This window comes from Mastigoproctus giganteus, chromosome 1 (genome assembly GCF_048544385.1).
Source record: "Mastigoproctus giganteus isolate SK-2022 chromosome 1, ASM4854438v1, whole genome shotgun sequence".
In the NCBI taxonomy this organism is placed as follows: Eukaryota; Metazoa; Arthropoda; class Arachnida; order Uropygi; family Thelyphonidae; genus Mastigoproctus; species Mastigoproctus giganteus.
In genome coordinates, this window is record NC_143575.1 from 20,689,801 (window position 1) to 20,709,678 (window position 19,878).

Sequence of the window (19,878 nt, forward strand, 5' to 3'; positions counted from 1 at the left end):
TATTTTCATTTGGACTTCTCTCAGTTTTTGGTTCTACGTATTTCTGCGGACAAATATTTTTGAACATGAATTAAATTAAAAATAAATCAAGAAACCATCTGAACAATGCGAGTCTCTCAGCTTGTTTAAAGATGAAAATTACGGCATACTCGCCTGATGTTGAGAGACTCGCTCAAGAAGTTTAGCAGCAAAAGTCACATTAATTTGTACCTAATTGGATGTTTGTTATGTTTTTTCAAAATTAATAAATATTTCAAAAAATATACATTTTTTAATAAAACACCTTCCCACTCTTTTCCATTTCTTAAAAAACTTCCCCCTCCTCTCAGCTTGAGCTGAGGTGTGGCTCTTCAGATTTTTTTTTTTTTTTTTTAATTATAGCAAAAATAGCTTTTCACTCAAAAAAGGTTCCAGACCCCTGGAGTAGCTTATATCTACCACAGACTTCTGTGTCACCTAGTAATTTATATGCATCCCATGCATTTTTCTCCTCTGCCATGAGTCTCATTAGTTCATTTGACATCCACTTAGGCCTAAACCTTAAACTGAATTTCTTAGTTGGTATGAAAAGCCTAGTAGCTTCTATCATGATTTCCTTGAATTCTTCCAATTTAGAATTTGCTGTTGGAATACCATCAGTTTGTTCCATTGTATAGAGCTGCAAGAGTAGCTCATGGTGTCTTGTCAATGATACACAGGAATTTTTCTAGCAGGGATAAGGAGGTGATTATCCCCTTGTATAAAGCAACGGTCAGGCCCCATCTTGAGTACTGTATACAGGTCTGGAGGCCTCATTTTAGCTGCTGGAACAAAGGGTTACTCTACAAAGAAAGGCTTAAGTTTTGCACTTGTGAGGGGATCTGATTGAGGTGTATAAAGCCTTGAATGCTTTGAGCATGCTCAATGTTGATGGAATTCTTCCTCTTTCTCAGAATAATCACCTGGGAGGACAAATTCAAATTGAGGAAAGACAGTTGTAGGATAGATGTGCAGAAGTTTGCCTTTAGCCAGTGGGTGGTTGATTGCTGGAACAAACTTTCATCTGTCATTGTAGAAGTTGATAGCTTAAATAGATTCAAGGCAGAACTAGACAAACATTTGGAGCAAGTGGATGGGTGAAATAAGTTTTTTTTTTTTTTCGTCTGATGATATATAAGCTTGCTTTCTTGTATCATATGCCTTTACTAATGCTAATGATCTCAAGTTGCCCACTTTTGGGAAAAAAGAATCTGGTCATTCTATTCTTCTGAGTACATGACTCTCTATTAGTCTGTGGTAAGCTGTTATTAATATCAAGGACTGCATACACAGCTGCCAACTTTTGACTTGAAAAGCTGGAGATTAGGTATTTGTAGGGAGAATGAAACAGGTTTTTTTTTTTTGCAGAAATAGGGTGGAAAAACTAAAAAAAAAAAAAAAAAACAGGTTTTTACAAAAACAGTTCTCCCCAAAAACAGAGGAAAACAGGCCTTTTTTTTTTTTGGAAAAAACAGAAGTTTTTTTAAAGTCTGCACTGCAGTACACATTAGATTTTATTAACAGAGAATACATATTTTGTATTAAACACTGTCATTAGATTGTTTACACTACAGTATGCTTCTAAATACTAGCTTAGTGTTAACATTTTTCACTGTTTGGATTTCTATTTGCATTGTCTGTTAAGACAATCAACTATGATTTCTTAAAAAAAGATAATATGGCAGACTTTGCACATTTTGAGAAATGTTGCATAAAGGTTTTGTTTACAACAGCACTGCCATTCAGAGCCTATCAAGAGCATTTCCAAAACTGCACTAGAAAGAGAAGATCTAAATTCATTTTTTTTTTTTTTTTTTTTTTTATTCCACCTGGTTGAAATTCTCTGACACTCAGCATTGCTATGAGGAATTATTAAAATGCCATGAATGACTTGGAATAACTTGTTATATTTTGTTTCCTTGTGCACTTGTCAGTTCCCCAACCAAGAACTACTGTATATCAGTTATTTCTTCTTTCAAAATAGTGCAGGTAAGTTTTCATATTGAAATTGACAGAACTGATCTGCAGAATATCTTTTTCTTTACTCAATGATATTGAGAAGTACTGAAATTTTTTTTTTGTTTTTGTGAAATTGATTCACTTCAATTTGTTCAAAAAACTTGTTCTCTGACCAGTATCCTTGGTGGTTTTCCAAATACAATTATATTTAAGTTAAAGTTAAATATTATTTAATTTTATGCTTCCAATAAGCTGATTGAACAACTTACTATCTATCAATTCTGTTCAGAACTAGAAGATGACTGCCACAAGGATGTACACTTTGATCTTAGGAATTCATGACAGAAAGTTGCTAGCCACAAACCAGGTTGGCAATTTACAAAATTTATTCATAGTCATTCAGTTTCTGCTATGAGTGTATTAAATATCTGAAGTTGTAACACTTCATTCAATCATAGTAGCATACTAATCATATCAACAGTACATGTAACTTGCATTTAAGCAGTGTTTTTTTTTTTTACCAAAACACTTTATGGTAATTTTACAGCATCAGCCTGTCTCAACATATTGTCTCTGAACTTGTCTCTCATTGGCATATCATAACTGCGATTGACAAGGAAAGCAGTCTTTACTAATTTATTGAGGAGGGCAGTGTTTTGGCTCATATTTCTAGACCCTGTTAGCAATGTGGGTTAGAATTTTAAAACATGCAATTCATTTTTTTTTAATTAAATCTTTCAATTATATTAGTTTTTAATAAACTTTAAGTTCTTTTATTAATCTTTATTGATTTCTAAATTGAGAGAAGGTACCATCCCTGTGCCATATCATGTGTATTGCATCAGAAATATAAAAACCTGCAGAATAAAGGGAGGGTTTGTTTTTTTGTCTATTTTACTATTGTTTTTACTTTTTTTTTTGCACAAAAAAAAAAAAAAAAAATAAACAGTGAGGTGGAGAAATGGCAGGTACTTGAATATAATGATTGAACTGTAGGTGTTGTTTTTGTTAGAGTAAAGGCTTGTTGGCACAAGGGCTACTATGGCCAAAGTGCACCTATTACTGTGGGATGACACAAAACAGGTTTACAAGTGAGTACATAGATTTTTTTTTTTTTTTTTTTTTTGAGATACCTGAAAAATTTTGCTAAGCTGACACTATATCCAATAATATGACTCAGTTGTAATAGTTCAACTGTAGTTGCAATTATAAGTTGAATTTAGCCACAATGGTTGCTGGTCCATTATACTGAACTGCATTAAGAATCACATATAAAGTATCATCAAACATTAATAAAGTGCTAATGCACATATGGGGATATTATTAATAGCATTTTAATTAATTTAATGAACAAGATGTTGAAATGGCAAAGTTATAACCTCCTGTTGAAATGTGTAAAGACTGACAGAGTGCAAACAGATAGCAGATGGATCTTGGCGAACTGTCTTTACATATAAATTTACCCTGTGACATGAGAAATTTTATTATTGTTATATATGTGTTTTTAGAATGTATGTTATATATTCACATATAACTGTGCATATGCGTGTGCATTATTTCCGTAGTAAATACTTTAATATTTCGACACACACACACACCATTGAATATTTCATCTTTACCAATAATTTGAAGTTTTGAATATTATAACTAAATTAAATTTGAAATGTTTGATTTACATGTCATGTCCATGTTTATTATCTCACTGTTACTATTTCTCAGAAACAAACTCTGAACACAATTTTAATTCTGATAGTCGCCCTCTCAAGAATTGCCCAAAATCACATTTTTACGTGCGCGTGCACACCCACACAAGCACACCTCTATTGTCTTCACCATCACTATGTCCATCTGTTTGTTTGTCTATCCAACCATCCAAATGTAACAACTTGACTCCCAGTGGATGGATTTTTAAGAAATTTTAAATTTGGACCTTTTAAAATTATTTTTCAAGGCATTCCAAATTTCATTAAAATTGGACAAATAGAAATCTGGCAAATTATTATTTCTTTTTTTTCACTCACAATTTGTGTTAAAAGAAAAATTCATTGATTTAATGTAGTTTTAATGGAGTATTGTTAGCTTCAGACAGTCTGTGCATGCTTCACGTGTATCGTTATGTAAGACTTTGAATGTGGTGTTGCTTATGAAGAGATACATATATATAGAGAAAAGAGACTTGAAGAGAAAAAAAGAAAAAGAAAATAAAAACAAGAGTATATGGGAGGAGAGTAATAAATATTATACATTTGTAATTAAACTGAACAACTAAGTTTTGGGAACTTCATTTGTTTTTATTAAGCATTTTATAAAATTATAATCTTTAAGTAATTATTTGATAATATAACTATATTTACTTTTCACTTCTGTTAATCACAGAAAAAGAAAAAAAATTCATTTAATTTAAGAAAAAAATGAACATGCCTAAAATTTAGTGACTGCATACATTAACTAACTTGTTTAACTTATGTAGGATACAGTGGTTTGTGGCTTTGGGTTTTGAGCCTTTATGCTATCTGTGACTGTCCACAGAGTAAACAAAATCAGGGTAAACTGATAATAGGAGATATATACAGCGGGCCCCCGTTATAACGCGGTTTACTTTACACTGATTTGCTATAACGCTGTTCTTATATTATAACCCGTATCTGACTATAACGCTGTCACAGATCACTATAACGCTCTTTTACAGATTGCATTTTTGGCATATTTAACGAAATCGTTTCATTTGATGGAGTCGATAGCTTGAAAATGAGTGCCAAAACAGCATTAAAACGTTTCCCACGCCGACTTGAGAAATTTTCCCACGCTAATTTAATTCCGAGATCAACATTTTAAAAAATGATCAAGTATATTGCTTGTAATATTAGCGTTATATGCATTTATCCGAAGTCTAGTCATCACTCAGTAGAGTATTAGACATCGTGCGTAATGGACAGTTTACTCGAACATTGAATCATAATTAATTCAACCAACGCAGTTACATTTTCGAAGAGTTAATAATGGCCGATAAGAATGAAAAAGCAACGTCTGGGCGCAGTACGAAGACTATAAATGTAAGAAAAATACTGAATTTGAAAATTAAATTAGACGTTTTGAAGTGAAAACGATTCCGGTCAACGACAAGCAGATGTGTGCCATAATTTAGGACTTGCAAGTTTAACTGTAAGAACAATTATAAAAAAATAAAGAATTAATTTTAGCAGCGGGAAAGATAGCTGTTCCACTGCAAGCAACTAGGGCTAGGCCGACTATTAGGATTGAAATGGAAAGACTAACTAATTTTATTGAAGATATCCAATGCAGAATTCAGTTAAGTTAAATATTATTAAAAAAAAAAGGAAAGAGAGAGAGAGAGATTAGGCAATATGATGATCTGAAGAAAACTCACCTAAAAAAAAAAAAAAAAAAAAAGAGAGAGAGAGAGAGATTAGCCAATATGATGATCCAAAGAAAACTCACCTAAAAAAAAAAAAAAAAAAAAAATGTGGAACCATTTAAAACTAGTAAGGGCTGGTTGAATAGATTTAAATTCCAGGGAGGAGCTGCAAGTGCAGAAGGAGCCGAAACTTTCAAAAGAGAACTTGTTAAAATTATTGAAGCAGGGTAATTATGTGTTATACTTCTCAACAAGTTTTTAACATAGATGAAGCAGGACTTTTGTGGAAACGAATACCTAAAAGAACTTTCATATTGAAAGAAGAAAAAAACATGCCAGGTTTCAAAGCGGCGAAGGATAGGTTGACTTTATTGTCGAGTGGAAATGCTGCGGGGGATTTAAAATTAATATCCCTTTTAGTTTATTTGGAAGAGGGCCAAAGTTCAACCCAAAATCGACACATTTTTCATAATTAAATTCATCAATTAAATTAAATCAATTAAAATCAATTTAGATCAATTTAATTCATGATTTTAATGGAATTTTAAGTTTAATTTTGATACGTAAGTAGTTACCACATAATTATATACGTATGTAATGCAGAATATTTTATATGTACAAATATTTGAATATTAAATATTTTGACCGACATTTGTACATCTTTTCACTACCGTTTGTTATTGATCAGGAAATATCCTATGCCACCGACCACAACTCACAAATACATATGTTACCTTATGGGAATGTGGCGCTCGCTTAGTGCGGATTCACTTAGCGCTCTGTTTTTCCGGAACGAATTATCAGCGTTAAGCGGGGGTCACCTGTACACACACACACATATATATATATATATATATATATATATAAAATAAAAATATTTAAAAAAGGAAAAAAAAGGTAATAAAATTCATAACTAGGGCCACTGATAATCAGAGAAAACAGAGCGACTGCAATGGATATTAAGAGAAAAATAGATTGAATAAAATTAGAAATATACATAATGATTTTTTTTCACTAGAGGTTGCTAGGCAGCACAGTATATATTTAAGCACAATTAGTTTTGTTTTCTCTTTGGTATCTGCTCCATTGACTTTTGTGGTAAGTTCTTATGCTGTTGTATATACATTCTCTGTTGTATTTTTTTTTTCTCTGTAGAGTCAATTATAAACTATATGCCTATTACATAATTTTCCCCTCTTTTTATATTAGTATTGGCTTTAATTTCCTCAACTCTTAATTTATTCCAAATTATTTATCTTTTACAGTTTTAACCTCAAACCTTCATTGATATGTATTTTAAGTCTGAAACAGAGACAAGACTCAATACTGTCGTATTTAGTCTTGCAATCTTGATTTTTCTCTCTTGATAAGCGACACCAAGGTTGTGTTATGGGCAATATCCTTTTCCTTAGTGTAATATCATTAGTATATCCTTTTCCATAGTGTAATATCATTATGTATTATTATTTATTTATTTTTTTTTTTTTCCATTCTTCTATTTTTCTCTTCTTTATTATTTTGACCTTTAACTAAATTTTTTCTTCTTTTTCTCTTTTTACTTTTCTAATTTCCTTCAATCCTATATTTTTCTCTAAACTAATATATAAACTATATATATATATATATATATATATATATCTGATAATTAAAATAAATATGATATTTAAAATAAACATCAGCCAGTAGTACGGCAATAATGCAGAGCGAAACAAAACGCAAAATAATATAAAATAAACAAACAGGGAAGGGAAAGTAGAAATAATAGGACAAAAAGGTAGTCGATAATCCCCGGTATAATTTAGTCAATTAAGTCATTAAAAATTAAGTCATTAAAATTTAGTCAATTAAGTCATTTAATGACTTAATTGACTAAATTATACCGGGGATTATCGACTACCTTTTTGTCCTATTATTTCTACTTTCCCTTCCCTGTTTGTTTATTTTATATTATTTTGCGTTTTGTTTCGCTCTGCATTATTGCCGTACTACTGGCTGATGTTTATTTTAAATTTGCCTAATTTTTACCTCACATAATATATATATATATATATATACACACACACACAGAGTGACTCAAAATTATGTATACACTTCTTAACAATTTATAATTCATGAATTAGATGACCGATTCAGATATTTTCTTTTTTCAGATTGCCTGAAACTCATAGAAATGACAGAGAACACACAATTAAATTTTGAAGAGAGAAAGGCAATTGTTAAATGGTACTGTAAATTTGAAAATGTCAGCAGCTCAGCATGCATAGGAAAGAATATGGTACAAGGGTAGCTGCTCATCTAGCAATAACCCATCTGCATGATAAATATGGCACACATGGAACTGTATGCAATATCAATATGACAAGCAGGTGTACATTCAAAAACCAAAAAACACTGGGGGATCTGTGGATGGCAAAACAGCAGGAAATGGAATTTCAACTGATTTGTGCACTATTTTATTTATTTTAGGAGTACTGAAAAGAGATTATGTATGTACCAGAGGAGACTATTTTGAGCAATTTAAATCAGTTTTTCTTTTAAACAGAAACCAATCACATAACTCAACTGTTAAATAAAAAAAGTATTTAAATTTATTATCAGTTTCACAAATTATGGATTGTTCAAGTGTGAATACATAATTCTGACTAAAAACAGTCCTAAAATTGATTTTAGCTAGTTACAAATTAAGTGGGGTACCAGGAGTAATAACAGAAGTCCTACACTCTAAATAACAGTATCCTGATGGAATGAAAATTGCTGATATATTTTTTAAAAAAGAGATTTTTTTTTGGAACAGAAGTTTAACATTTTAAAAAATTTTTGTAAGCTTTTGATACTGTTACACATGGAAGACTACTGTATAAATTGGAGTAGTATGGCATTAAGGACAAGTTGCTACAATGAATAAAAGGATGGTCGAGTGGGAGAAGACAGAGTGGTAATCAACTGACACTGCTATTCGTGCACTAATGTTATTATTAGTGGAGTCCAACAGGGTTCGGTGTCAGGCCCATTGTTGTTTTCTGTATTTATCAATGATATTGATGAAGGTATATCAGGGGTAATGTCAAAATTTGCAGACGATATGAAGGTTGGCAGGGTTGTTAATGACAGTACACGACTGCAGCAAGATCTTGAAAAGTTGAGCAGATGGGCTGAGAGGTGGCAACTGAAGTTTAACATTGACAAATGTAAAGTGCTGCATATGAGGCGCCTCCGTAGCCAAGTGGGCAGGAGCAGCAGTGCGTAGCACATGCTTCTTGAGATTAGACCGGAGTTCAAGCCCATGACCACCAAATATGGAGGATGCAGAAAGGTCAGGGAATGACCACCACATATCCTGGAGCAATATGGCCTTAGTTGCTAATGCTCCTAAAAACCAAATAACAACAACTGCATATGAGTAACAGTAACCCCTGAGTAACATCCCAACTCGGTGGTGCTATACTCAAGGTAGTGGAGAAGGAAAAGGACCTGGGAGTAATTGTGCAGTCAGATATGAAATTTTCTGAGCAGTGCAGATAGGCTGCAAGAGTAGGTCATGGTGTCTTGTCAATGATATACAGGAATTTTGCTAGCAGTGATAAGGAGGTGATTCCCTTTGTATAAGGCAATGTTAAGGCCACACACCATGAGTACGGCATACAGATCATTTGCTCAGAATTTGCTGAATTTGAAATTATTTACTGAATTTGAATATAATTCTGAGCAAATTGTATTTGCTCAGAATAATCATCTGAGAGGGCATAAATTCAAATTGGGGAAAGACAGATGTAGGATAGATGTGCGAAAATTTGCCTTTAGCCAGCAGGTAGTTGGTTGGTGGAACAGACTTCCATCCCTCGTTGTGGAAGTTGATAGCCTAAATAAATTTAAGGCTCAGCTGGACAGGTATTTCGAATGAATGGAGGGGTGAAGTGGAAGGTTTTTTTTTTTTTTTTTTTTTTTGGCTGATGCTGCACAAGCTTGCTTTCTTGCATCATATGCCTCTACTAATGCTAATAGGTCTGGATGCATAATTTCAAGAAGGATGTAGGGCTGCTGGAACGAGTACAGAGAAGGGCAACGAGATTGGTGAGCGGAACCAAGGGTTGCCGTTACCAAGAAAGGCTTAAGCTCTGCAAATTGCAGCACCTGGAGACTAGGCACCAACAAGGTGATCTAATTGAGGTGTATAAGGCCTTGAATGGTTTGAGCAAGCTCAGTGCCGATGGGATTCTTTCTCTTGCTCAGATTACTCACCTGAGGGGGCAGTCTTTCCTCAATTTGAATAAATTCAAATTGAGGAAAGACAACTGTAGAATAGATGTGCAGAAATTTGCCTTTAGCCAGTGGGTGGTTGATAGGCGGAACAAACTTCCATCTGTTGTAGTAGTGGAGGTCAACAATTTAAATAAGTTCAAGGCAGAAGTAGACAAATGTTTGGAGTGAATGGATGGGTGAAATGAGAAGGTTTTATTTATTTATTTATTTTTGGCTGATGCTGTTGTTTCTTGTATTCTGTCTATCTTGTGAACTCCTCTGACCGTTTAGTCGTCCCAGAGTATAAACAGAAAATTTATTTATATAAGCTTGCTTTCCTGCATCATGTGCCTCTACTAATGCTAATTAAACACTTGAGTTCTTGGTAACTTTGTCTTCCTGTCTCCTGATCTCAAAATCCATTCTATGCGATAAAGTATTTGATGTATCCGAGTAACAAAGTATTTTGATATGTCCTGATACAAGCACTGTGGTGGGTTGGTTCATAGACTTGTTAATAGGATTATATTTAAATAATGTAATTTAATGCTACATCAAATTCTGGAGGACACAAGTTAAAAGATAAATTCATAACTTTGAGCTCAGAGATTCAATAAAATGTTTACTGAAATTGTTTACAGAAGTTATAGCTGCAGAAAATTAAAAAAAGAATTCTTTTTATAGCATATTTTTACTATGTCCAAATTACAGCTTAAAAAGTGCAGTAGACAAGTTGAAAATATCTATTGATACCCACTTCTTATTTCTGTCTATTATAATCTTTAATTCAGTCATGCACTAAGATAATGAAATAAAGAGTTGACAAATGCACAATAAATGGCTGCACCAACACTGATTCAACACCTTGCAATTTCTTCCTCTTCCAGAGTACTGTCAGAGAAAATGGCATCTCTAGTTTTATCCTTAAGAATAAGGACTAAATTATAGGGATTAACTGGTATGACAATGAACAAAATTTGGAAAAATAATCCAGCCTCCTGCCAATTTCATTTTTTTCTGAGAGTGTTAATCTCATAGGCATTTATCATTTCATATTTTATTTGCAAGTCCACACCTTTTCCAATAAGCTTTATCTTAAAATGTACCTTACGCATTTTATCATGGAGAATAACTTTCCCAGAATTTTAACAAGTAGAATGAATTTCCAAGTGCAACAGTTTACCCATAACAAACATGTACATAATTACAACCAAATATTGGCTACTCACCCCAAAAGTGGAAACAGAAAGGAAAGTCAAGTTAGTATTCTTTAGTCATCTTCGCCATACACCAATTACGTGAAGTCGTTTCCATAATTTTAAAGAAAAATGAAAATATGACTGCATATGCCAAACTAGCATCAGAAATGGTTCAAATTCAAACAAGAGACATTTATTTGCATACACATTTATGAATTTACATTAATTGCTGCAGCTTAACTAGCATAACTTGGGGAAAGACAGATGTAGGATAGATGTGCGAAAATTTGCCTTTAGCCAGCAGGTAGTTGGTTGGTGGAACAGACTTCCATCCCTCGTTGTGGAAGTTGAGTTTTATATATATAAAACTCAACTTATAAAACAGCAAAAGTTTTATATTTGTACATTTAAATGTTACTTCCATAAAATTTCTCTATATTCAATATTATTAAACTTACAGTACATTAATAATACTTATTATGGGATTTGTTATTAAAATCGGTATTTGTAATAATGGTCACCCACCATAAAAAGTACAAAATTAACTCTCCAAATTAAGAGTAATGTACATACTATGAAATTAATTCTTACCGACAAAAAAAACTTTGGAAAAATTCATAATTTGGCTTTAATGCACTAGAAGGTGGGCTTAATTCAGCATCTGAAAGGAAACAAAGAGTTGCTAATAAAACCAATATTGATTTATTCCTGTCATCATATTCAGAATTATATTCATATTCATATTCAGAAATGATTCAGAATCTTATTCATATTCAGAATTAATCCCTATTGGTCAAGTAATTAAGTTTGGAAATTCTGTACAGGTAACCCTCGTACAACACGGTAGTTTCGTTCCTACAAAATCTCGTGTAATGCGAAATCGTGTTATACGGGACTAAGAACCAGTACAAAAAGGGGAGTTACATCCCAGAAGCTAACAAAATACACTTTTTTTTTTATAACTATCGGAAACTTAATTTTATAGTAGTAACTTAATATTTTAACTTTAGTTTTATAACAGCAGTAACTTAACTCGTAATAACTGAAAAAAATGTCTTACCTTACAAACTTTGATACTTATATGTCAGATAATGTATGTTAATTTAATTTTCTTCTTCTTCATCGCTGCTAAGCACAATCTCTTCTGCAGCATCTAAATTTCATGTAACTTCTGCTCTCTTTAAAAGTCATGAACTGCATGCTTCGAAGTCACATTTTTTATGTGTCTCAAACAAGCAAAGTTCAATAGCACAGAACCTAACCCAGGAATCCCCCAACAAAATACAGTGGACACCCGCTTTAAAGATATAAAGCACAAATTTAACTTTATTACCTTACCAATTAGCAAAGCTAAATGATACGTGAAAATCGGAAGATTATTTTCCAGTTAGCAAATTAAAAAAAAATTTATGCTTAGGTACATAGCTTAATATGTACTGTAATATGTACATACTAACTAATTGATATTTCTGTTTACTGACTTTTTTTTTTCTTGTAAAATTTAAAACAGTAAAAACGATAAGCAATTAATAATAAAGAACATAGCATGACCAAGTTGCAACAAACACGATACATACAAGTGAGACACGGAGTAATGAGTTTCTGAAATTTATTTATGTTTTTTATATGATTGAATATTTCATGGAAGGGGAAACATATTTCACCATAATAACGTGAAAACCCACATAATTCCAGCTAATCGGAACTAACACAAATGCAACAAGATTGAGTTTACTACCCATTTATAACTGATTACACTAACAGAAAAGACCAACAAACCAAGAACTGCTAATTGTTTTTTTTTTTTGTTTTATGGTAGTGACTTCCAGAAATGTGCTTTAGAAAAATATCACGAAGGCGATAACAACTAGTGAGTCAACAGCAGGGATTCACAAAAAGGAATGGAAACTTTGAAAATTACATCAAACGTAATACAGGGTTTTCCCAGCACAAAAGCTCAAAAATACCATGTTATGCGAGGATTACCGCAATTTATCAATCGTGTTAGAGCGAAATCATGTTGTAGAAGTATCATGTTATACAGAGGTTACCTATAATGGCTAAGGAATTATATGTAATATGAAATGAAAGAGCTTTATCTAAATTAATGGATTTTTTTTAACACAATAATGTGCTAATTCACAGCACTTTCTACAAGACAGTTCTGAGTTAAAGAGAAAACATCTATCAGATTCTCCCCCCCCCCCCCACAATTACGGGTTTTCTCTTTCTGAAGATGAAAGTTCAGTTAAAAATTTTACATTAAAATCATGTTATAATGGTGTTAAAGAGAACACAATAGTTATTCTGAAGGGTACTTCAAAAGTAGAAGTTCCAAAAGTGCTTTCAACAATCATAGCAAAAAAAACCTCCCTAATCATTATTTTTCCATTACTAAAAATGTAACAACCCAAGTCTGCATTAAATTTTTCTAAGCTCTCTGCCATCTTCAGAGGGATTTTATTTAAATTATTTGCAACATTGTCTGAAGATAAACTTCATGGGATCCAGCTTTCTGTTATACCCTAAGATTTTATATTTGAAATCCTTTGGCCTTGGTTCACCTGCTAGTGAGAATATATCTCCCTCATAAATTGTGATCACTCAGTTCAGCAGCCATACACATCTCAGTTTGGTCTCCCTTAAAGTATCTAAATTTCCACACCTTCTAGGCTATTTCTCAGTGTTTAGCAGTCCTCACCAATCTGGTTACCTTTCTTTGAACACTCTCTAGAAACATCTTTTTTATATGAGCGTCACTGCCACAGCTGAATACAATATTCCAGTTATACGGAGTAAAGTTAGAATTAGTAAAGGCATACGATGCAAGAAAGCAAGCTTATGCAGCAACAGCCAAAAAAAAAAAAAAAAAAAAAAAAGAAAAAAACACTACCATTTCATCCCTCCATTTGTTGCAAATGCCTATCCAGCTCAGCCTTAAATTTATTTAGGCTATCAACTTAGCATTAGCAAGAGCACATGATGCAAGAAAGCAAGCTTATATAGCATCAGCCAAAAAAAAAAAAACCCACACCCACACCCACACCCGTCTCATTTCACCCATCCACTCGCTCCAAACGTTTGTCTAGTTCTGCCTTGAATCTGTTTAAGCTATCAACTTCTATGACAGATAGAAGTTTGTTCCAGTAATCAACCACCCACTAGCTAAAGGCAGACTTCCGCACATATATTCTACAACTGTCTTTCCTCAATTTGAATTCATGCCCTCTCAGGCGATTATTCCTATATTATTCTGAGCAAGAGGAAAAATCCCATCAGCATTGAGGTGGTAGATGACTTTCATCAACCGGTGAAATACCACCGCTTTGCTTATTGGAGGCTTGAAGTGGTGAAACCCATGTTTAGTCTCTAGAGCAAAGTTTCCGGCATCCCCCCCCCCATACTTCTCCTTCAACCCATGCACGGTACTAAGTACTATAGGTTTTGATACCTTTTGTGTTTGGTGTTTTCATAAAAAAAAAAAAAAAAAAAAGCTCAAACCATTCAAGGCTTTATACACCTCAATCAGATCACCTCGCAGGTGCCTAGTCTCCAGACACTGTAAATTGCAAAACTTAAGCCTTTCTTCGTAAGAGCAACCCTTTGTTCCACTCACTAATCTTGTTGCCCTTCTCTGTATTCGTTCCAACAGCTCTACATCCTTCTTAAAATGAGGCCTCCAGACCTGTATACAGTACTCAAGGTATGGCCTTATACAAGGGGATAATCACCTCCTTATCCCTGCTAGGAAAATTACTGTAAATGACAAGCCACCATGAGCTACTCTTGCAGCCTATCTCCACTGCACTGCTCAGAAAACTTCATATCTGTCTGCATAATTATCTCCAGGTCCTTTTCGCTCTCCACCACTGTCAGTGTAGTACCACACAGTTGATACATTGCTCTGGGGTTACTGCTTCCCACATGCAGTAATTTATATTTGTCATTGTTAAACTTCAGTTGCCACCTCTCAGCACATCTGCTCAACTTTTCTAGATTCTGTTGCAGCAGTGTACTGTTATTAGTGTCATTAACAACACTGCTGACCTTTGTATCATCTGCAAACTTAGACATTAAGCCTGATTTACCATCATCAATATCATTAATGAATATCATTAACTTCCACAACAAAAGGTGAGTCTATTGCACCAACCAACTACCCGCTGGCTAAAGGCAAATTTCCGCACATCTATTCTACAACTGTCTTTCCTCAATTTGAATATATGTCCCCTCAGGTTCTTAATCTGAGCAAGAGGAAGAATCCCATCAGTATTCAGCTTGCTCAACCCATTCAAGGCCTTATACACCTTAATCAGAACACCTCGCATGTGCCTGCAGGGACATGCGAGGCACTGCAATTTGCAGAACTTAAACCTTTCTTGGTAAGAGCACCCCTTTGTTCCCCTCACCAATCTTATTGCCCTTCTTTGTACTCATTCTAGCAACTCTACATCCTTCCTAAAATGAGGCCTCCAGACCTGTACACAGTACTCAAGGTGTGGCCTGACCATTGCCTTGTACAACGGGATAATCATCTTCCTGTCCCTGCTAGCAAAATTCCTACATATTTGACAAGACTCCATGACCTGCCGTGGCAGCTCGTCTGCACTGCTCAGCGAACTTCATATCTGACTACACAATTACTCCCAGTTCTTTTTCACTTTCCACTTTCCCGAGTGTAGAACCACACAGTTGGTATGTTTCTCTTGGTTTATTGCTACCCATATGTAGTACTTTGCAGTTGTCAATGTTAAACTTCAGTTGCCATTTCTCAGCCTATTTGCCCAACTTATATAGATCCAGTTGGAGTAGCATACCATCTTTACTATCATTAACAACCCTTCCTATCTTTGTATCATCTGCAAACTTAGACATTAAGCCTGATATACCTTCATCAATGTCACTGATGAATACACAAAACAACAATGGGCCCAGCACCGAGCCCTGAGGAACTCCACTAATAACATTCATCCGTGAAGAGCAGTGTCCATTGATTACCACTCTCTGTCATCTTGCACTCAACCATCTCTTTATCCATTGTAGCAACATACCCTTAATGCCATACCACTCCAACGTGCACAGCAGTCTTCCATGTACAGCAGTATCAAAAGCTTTCCTGAAATCTAAGTATATGATATCAAAATTATTTTTTGCATCCAGTTCCTTTGTGAGCACATCATAGTATCCAATCAAATTGGTCAAACAAGACCTTCCTTTAACAAACCCATGCTGGTTCTTAACTATTAACTGCAGTCTTGTCTAGATGATCCTGTAGTGCTTCTTTAACCAGTGATTCCATTATTTTCCCTGGAACACAAGTTAAACTAACAGGTCTATAGTTATGTGTCACACCTCCCCTTAGTCCAAGAAAGCTTTCATAATTATGGCTAAGGGTTCACTTCTTTTATTTTATTTTATTATGAAAACCCCAAACACAAGAGGTATTAGCACCTATAGTACTTAGTACCAAGCATGGGTTTTAAGTTGAGAAGACGAAAGAACATATTTGTTGACATTAAACTTGAACTTCTGTAGACTGTAATTTTCAGGAAATACGCATGAAGGAAGGTTGTTCCAGAAAACGGCAGTTGAATGAATAAATGAAGATGAAAAGTTGGTTCTGTGAGTTTGAAGTTGGAACTTACTTCTTTTGTTGCCTTCTTTAATATAACCACCCCAGGTGCCTTCCTTATGTTTAACTTCAACAATTTTTCCTCCACTTTGCTCTCAGTTATTACAAAATCACTTAGCTCTGTTAGAGTTTGATAAACTTCTGGCATTCCTCTCCTTGAATAACTCCTCATGTGTGAATGCAGATGCAAAATACTCATTCAGTTTATCAGCTTCCTGAGCATGATCATCAATAGTCAATCCATCTATGTTAAGTGGTCCAATCTGATTCATCCCTTTCCTTCTAGAGTTCACCTAAGTAAAGAACTCTTTGCTGTTTTTCTTTGCATCCTTTGCCAAAGATTTCTCGTAATCTGTCTTCACCTGCCTAACCTCCTTTGTGACCTGATTACATACTAGCTTATATCCGCCATAGGCTTCTGTGTAGCCTGATAATTTATATGCATCCCATACATTTTTCTTCTCTGCCACGAGCCTCATTAATTCATCTGACATCCATTTAGACCTAAACCTTGAACAGTATTTCTTAGTTGGAATGAAAAGCCTAGTAGCCTCCAAGATTAAGCCCCTGAAGACTTCCCATTTAGAATTCAACATTGGTAACATCATCAGTTGATTCCACTGTATACAATTTAAAAACTGTCTGAGACCACTGTAGTTACCTTGATGGTAGTTACATCTTTTAGTAAATCCCACATCAGTACATTGTGATTACTGTCACCCAGTGGTTCCTTTACCTGCAAATTCTTAATGCATGAATAATCACTGTTGATTATCAGATCAAGAGTATTACCCCCTCTGATTGCCTCTCAAACATGTTTCTGTGAAAAACAGTCATCCGATAAATCCACAAAAGTCCGTTAGTGTGCGAGTGACCAACCCACAAGTTCCAGTCAATATCTGGAAAGTTAAAATCTCTCATTATAAAACATTCTGATTTATTAGCCCACTATTTCTCTGCACAATTGCTCATTATACTCATCAGATTCATTAGGCCTATAAACACACACCCACTCTCATTTTCCCTTTCCCAGTGCTTATGTCACACCAAACTGATTCAACGTTGCATTGTCCACCAACGTCAATTGGATGCACTTCCTTAGATTTTGTGTGTTTCTTAACTAACAGCATAACCCCTCCTCCCTTCCTGTCCTATCTATCCTTTCTGTACACATTGTACTCCCCAAATTCCAATTCTGCACTGCTTATATCTGCGTGACACCAAGTCTCTGATATACCAATAATTCGCCTTTGATGTCTTGGCCAGCACTTCAAACTCGTCAAATTTATTAACTATACTCCTAGCACTGGTGTACATGCAAGTATACATGCACCTGTTCCTACTCTTAGTTACCCTAACACAGCCCATGTATTTATTTGTTCCACTATGACTCCCAACAGTCCTGGAAATCTCCATTGCCTTGCTTTCCAGGCTGCTGCTCATTCTAATACAAACAATGCAAAAATCACTTTTGCCTCTGCCTGCAGCCACTGTTAAACTGTTTAGTCTGTGTGTGTGTGTCTCCCCCAAGCAAGTTCTATATACGATGATGGAAAAAATTCTTTATGGCTTCCTCTCTAGTGGACAAAGATAAAAAAACATTCAAGAGAAATCACATAATCAATTTTATATATACTATGGCTTTTTTGGGTTAAAAGGCAAGAAAAGTTGAAAATGTGACATTCACCATTCTTCACAGTTGACGAAAATCTATAACTAATGTGCATAAAAATTGTTTTTGAATGCATAAATATTAATATTTTAAAATAGTTTACTTCTGTTTTTCCTGTTAAAAAGACTTACTTGTTCCATTAAACATATTGCATGTGTCTCCTTTCCAATAATTGAGATGACTATAAGAGGGAAAAAAAAAAAAAAAAAACTGCACTTCATTTAACATAATAATAATAAAAGTAAAACTTTCATCCTATAAAAAGTGATTATTAAAACAGAAAAGTTAAATAATTCCTTACCTAAAGACTGTATTAATGACAGTTTGTTTTTTGACAACTGTTGGCTTACTAAAAATCATTTGTTTTGAAATATAACCTTAGTGCCTTTTAGTAAATACTACAGTAGAGTTCTGATTATCTGAGGTAATGTGGACCGAGGGAACCTCGGATAAACAAAAACTCTGATAACACGGGAAGTTTGTTAAATTATTATTAAATAAAACTGGATCTGAATACATTAATGTGATGATGTACACTATTTTCAGGTTAGACCTACTTATTGAACATAATGACTTAAATTATACAAAAAAACACTTTTAATTTTATTTAAAACTATTTAAAAATTACAAAAAAAAAAAAAGATAGTACATGTATAAAAATTACAAGTCATAGACAAGAAAAATGTACACTTACAGTTATCACTACACCTTAATATCATATAAAAAATTCCTTAATGGGTCTCTGTTTCATAGAAGCTCCTTGCTTTTCAGCTGCTATATTTTGTAGGTGCCTCAAGTAACAAAACATTGGTGGGTGTGGTATCAAAAAAATGTAAAGCTGACTCTCCATTTAGACCCCTCCATGTGTGTCATTTTTTTTTTTTTTTTTTTGTATTTGTAGTAAGTGTCCAAAACAGGAAGGTTATTGGCTAGTTCTAAAAGGGTTTCCTCACCTCTTTCATCTTCATTTGCTATCTTGTTCTCATTGGCTTCATTTTGGGAGCATAAAATATTTTTCCAGAATAAATGTTTTTAACATTGGTCCATGCTCCTGCTAACCAGTAAATAATGTCCTTGATGTTTATTTTTTTTAAGATTCTCAACAATATTGGTCCCTGTTTCAAGATTTTGAAGTAGGTGTTTTAAGAGACATTGCCTATAGCTGTGTTTCAAAGTCTCCAAAACACCATTATCTAGAGGTTGAAGAAGGGATGTCAATGTTAGATAGCAAAAACAGAACTCTGATGTCACCAAAAACTAGTTCACTTTCATCTGGATGGGATGGAGCATTGTCTAAAATTAAGAGTGCTTTATGGGGCAGTTTCTTTTTGTTGAAATATTTTTTTGTGCTAGGGACAAATTCTTCATGAAACCATGTTTTAAACAAACTTGAATCCATCCATGCATTTTTTTTTTGATTTGCATAGTTAACAAGCAAATATTTAAAATTTTTTAAAGCTCAGGGGTTCTTTGACTTTTTAATAAGAGTTAGTAAAGGCCCCCTTATGAATGTGAACATGCCAGCGCCATCATTCTCTCCTTGCTTCTTTTATAACCAGGAATTGATTTTTCTTTTCTAGCTGTAAGTGTTTCGGATGGGAGCATTTTATAATTCAGGCCCATTTTGTCACAACTGTAAATTTGATTCAAATTCTCTTCTTGAATAATTTTTGCTAATTTAGCAGTAAATGTTGCTATTTCTTCCGTACAAGCTTATAATTTTTTCTCAGTGATGTTCAGATTTCTAACACCAAATCTTTTTTTTTTTTTTTTGAACGATCCA

General features: G+C 34.0%; 1 protein-coding gene across 2 annotated transcripts in view; it reads right to left on the reverse strand.

Annotated features, from left to right (window-relative positions):
- Positions 1 to 19,878, reverse strand: part of LOC150090617 (scavenger receptor class B member 1-like) — a 147,929-nt gene that overhangs the window by 39,157 nt on the left and 88,894 nt on the right. For both annotated transcript variants that reach the window (XM_090371801.1, XM_090371810.1), the window contains 2 exons: positions 18,227 to 18,276; positions 11,383 to 11,452 (listed from right to left, as the gene is read on the reverse strand). In XM_090371801.1, the coding sequence (XP_090227927.1) occupies positions 11,383 to 11,452; positions 18,227 to 18,276 (120 nt within the window). The remainder of the gene's footprint in view (positions 1 to 11,382; positions 11,453 to 18,226; positions 18,277 to 19,878) is intronic.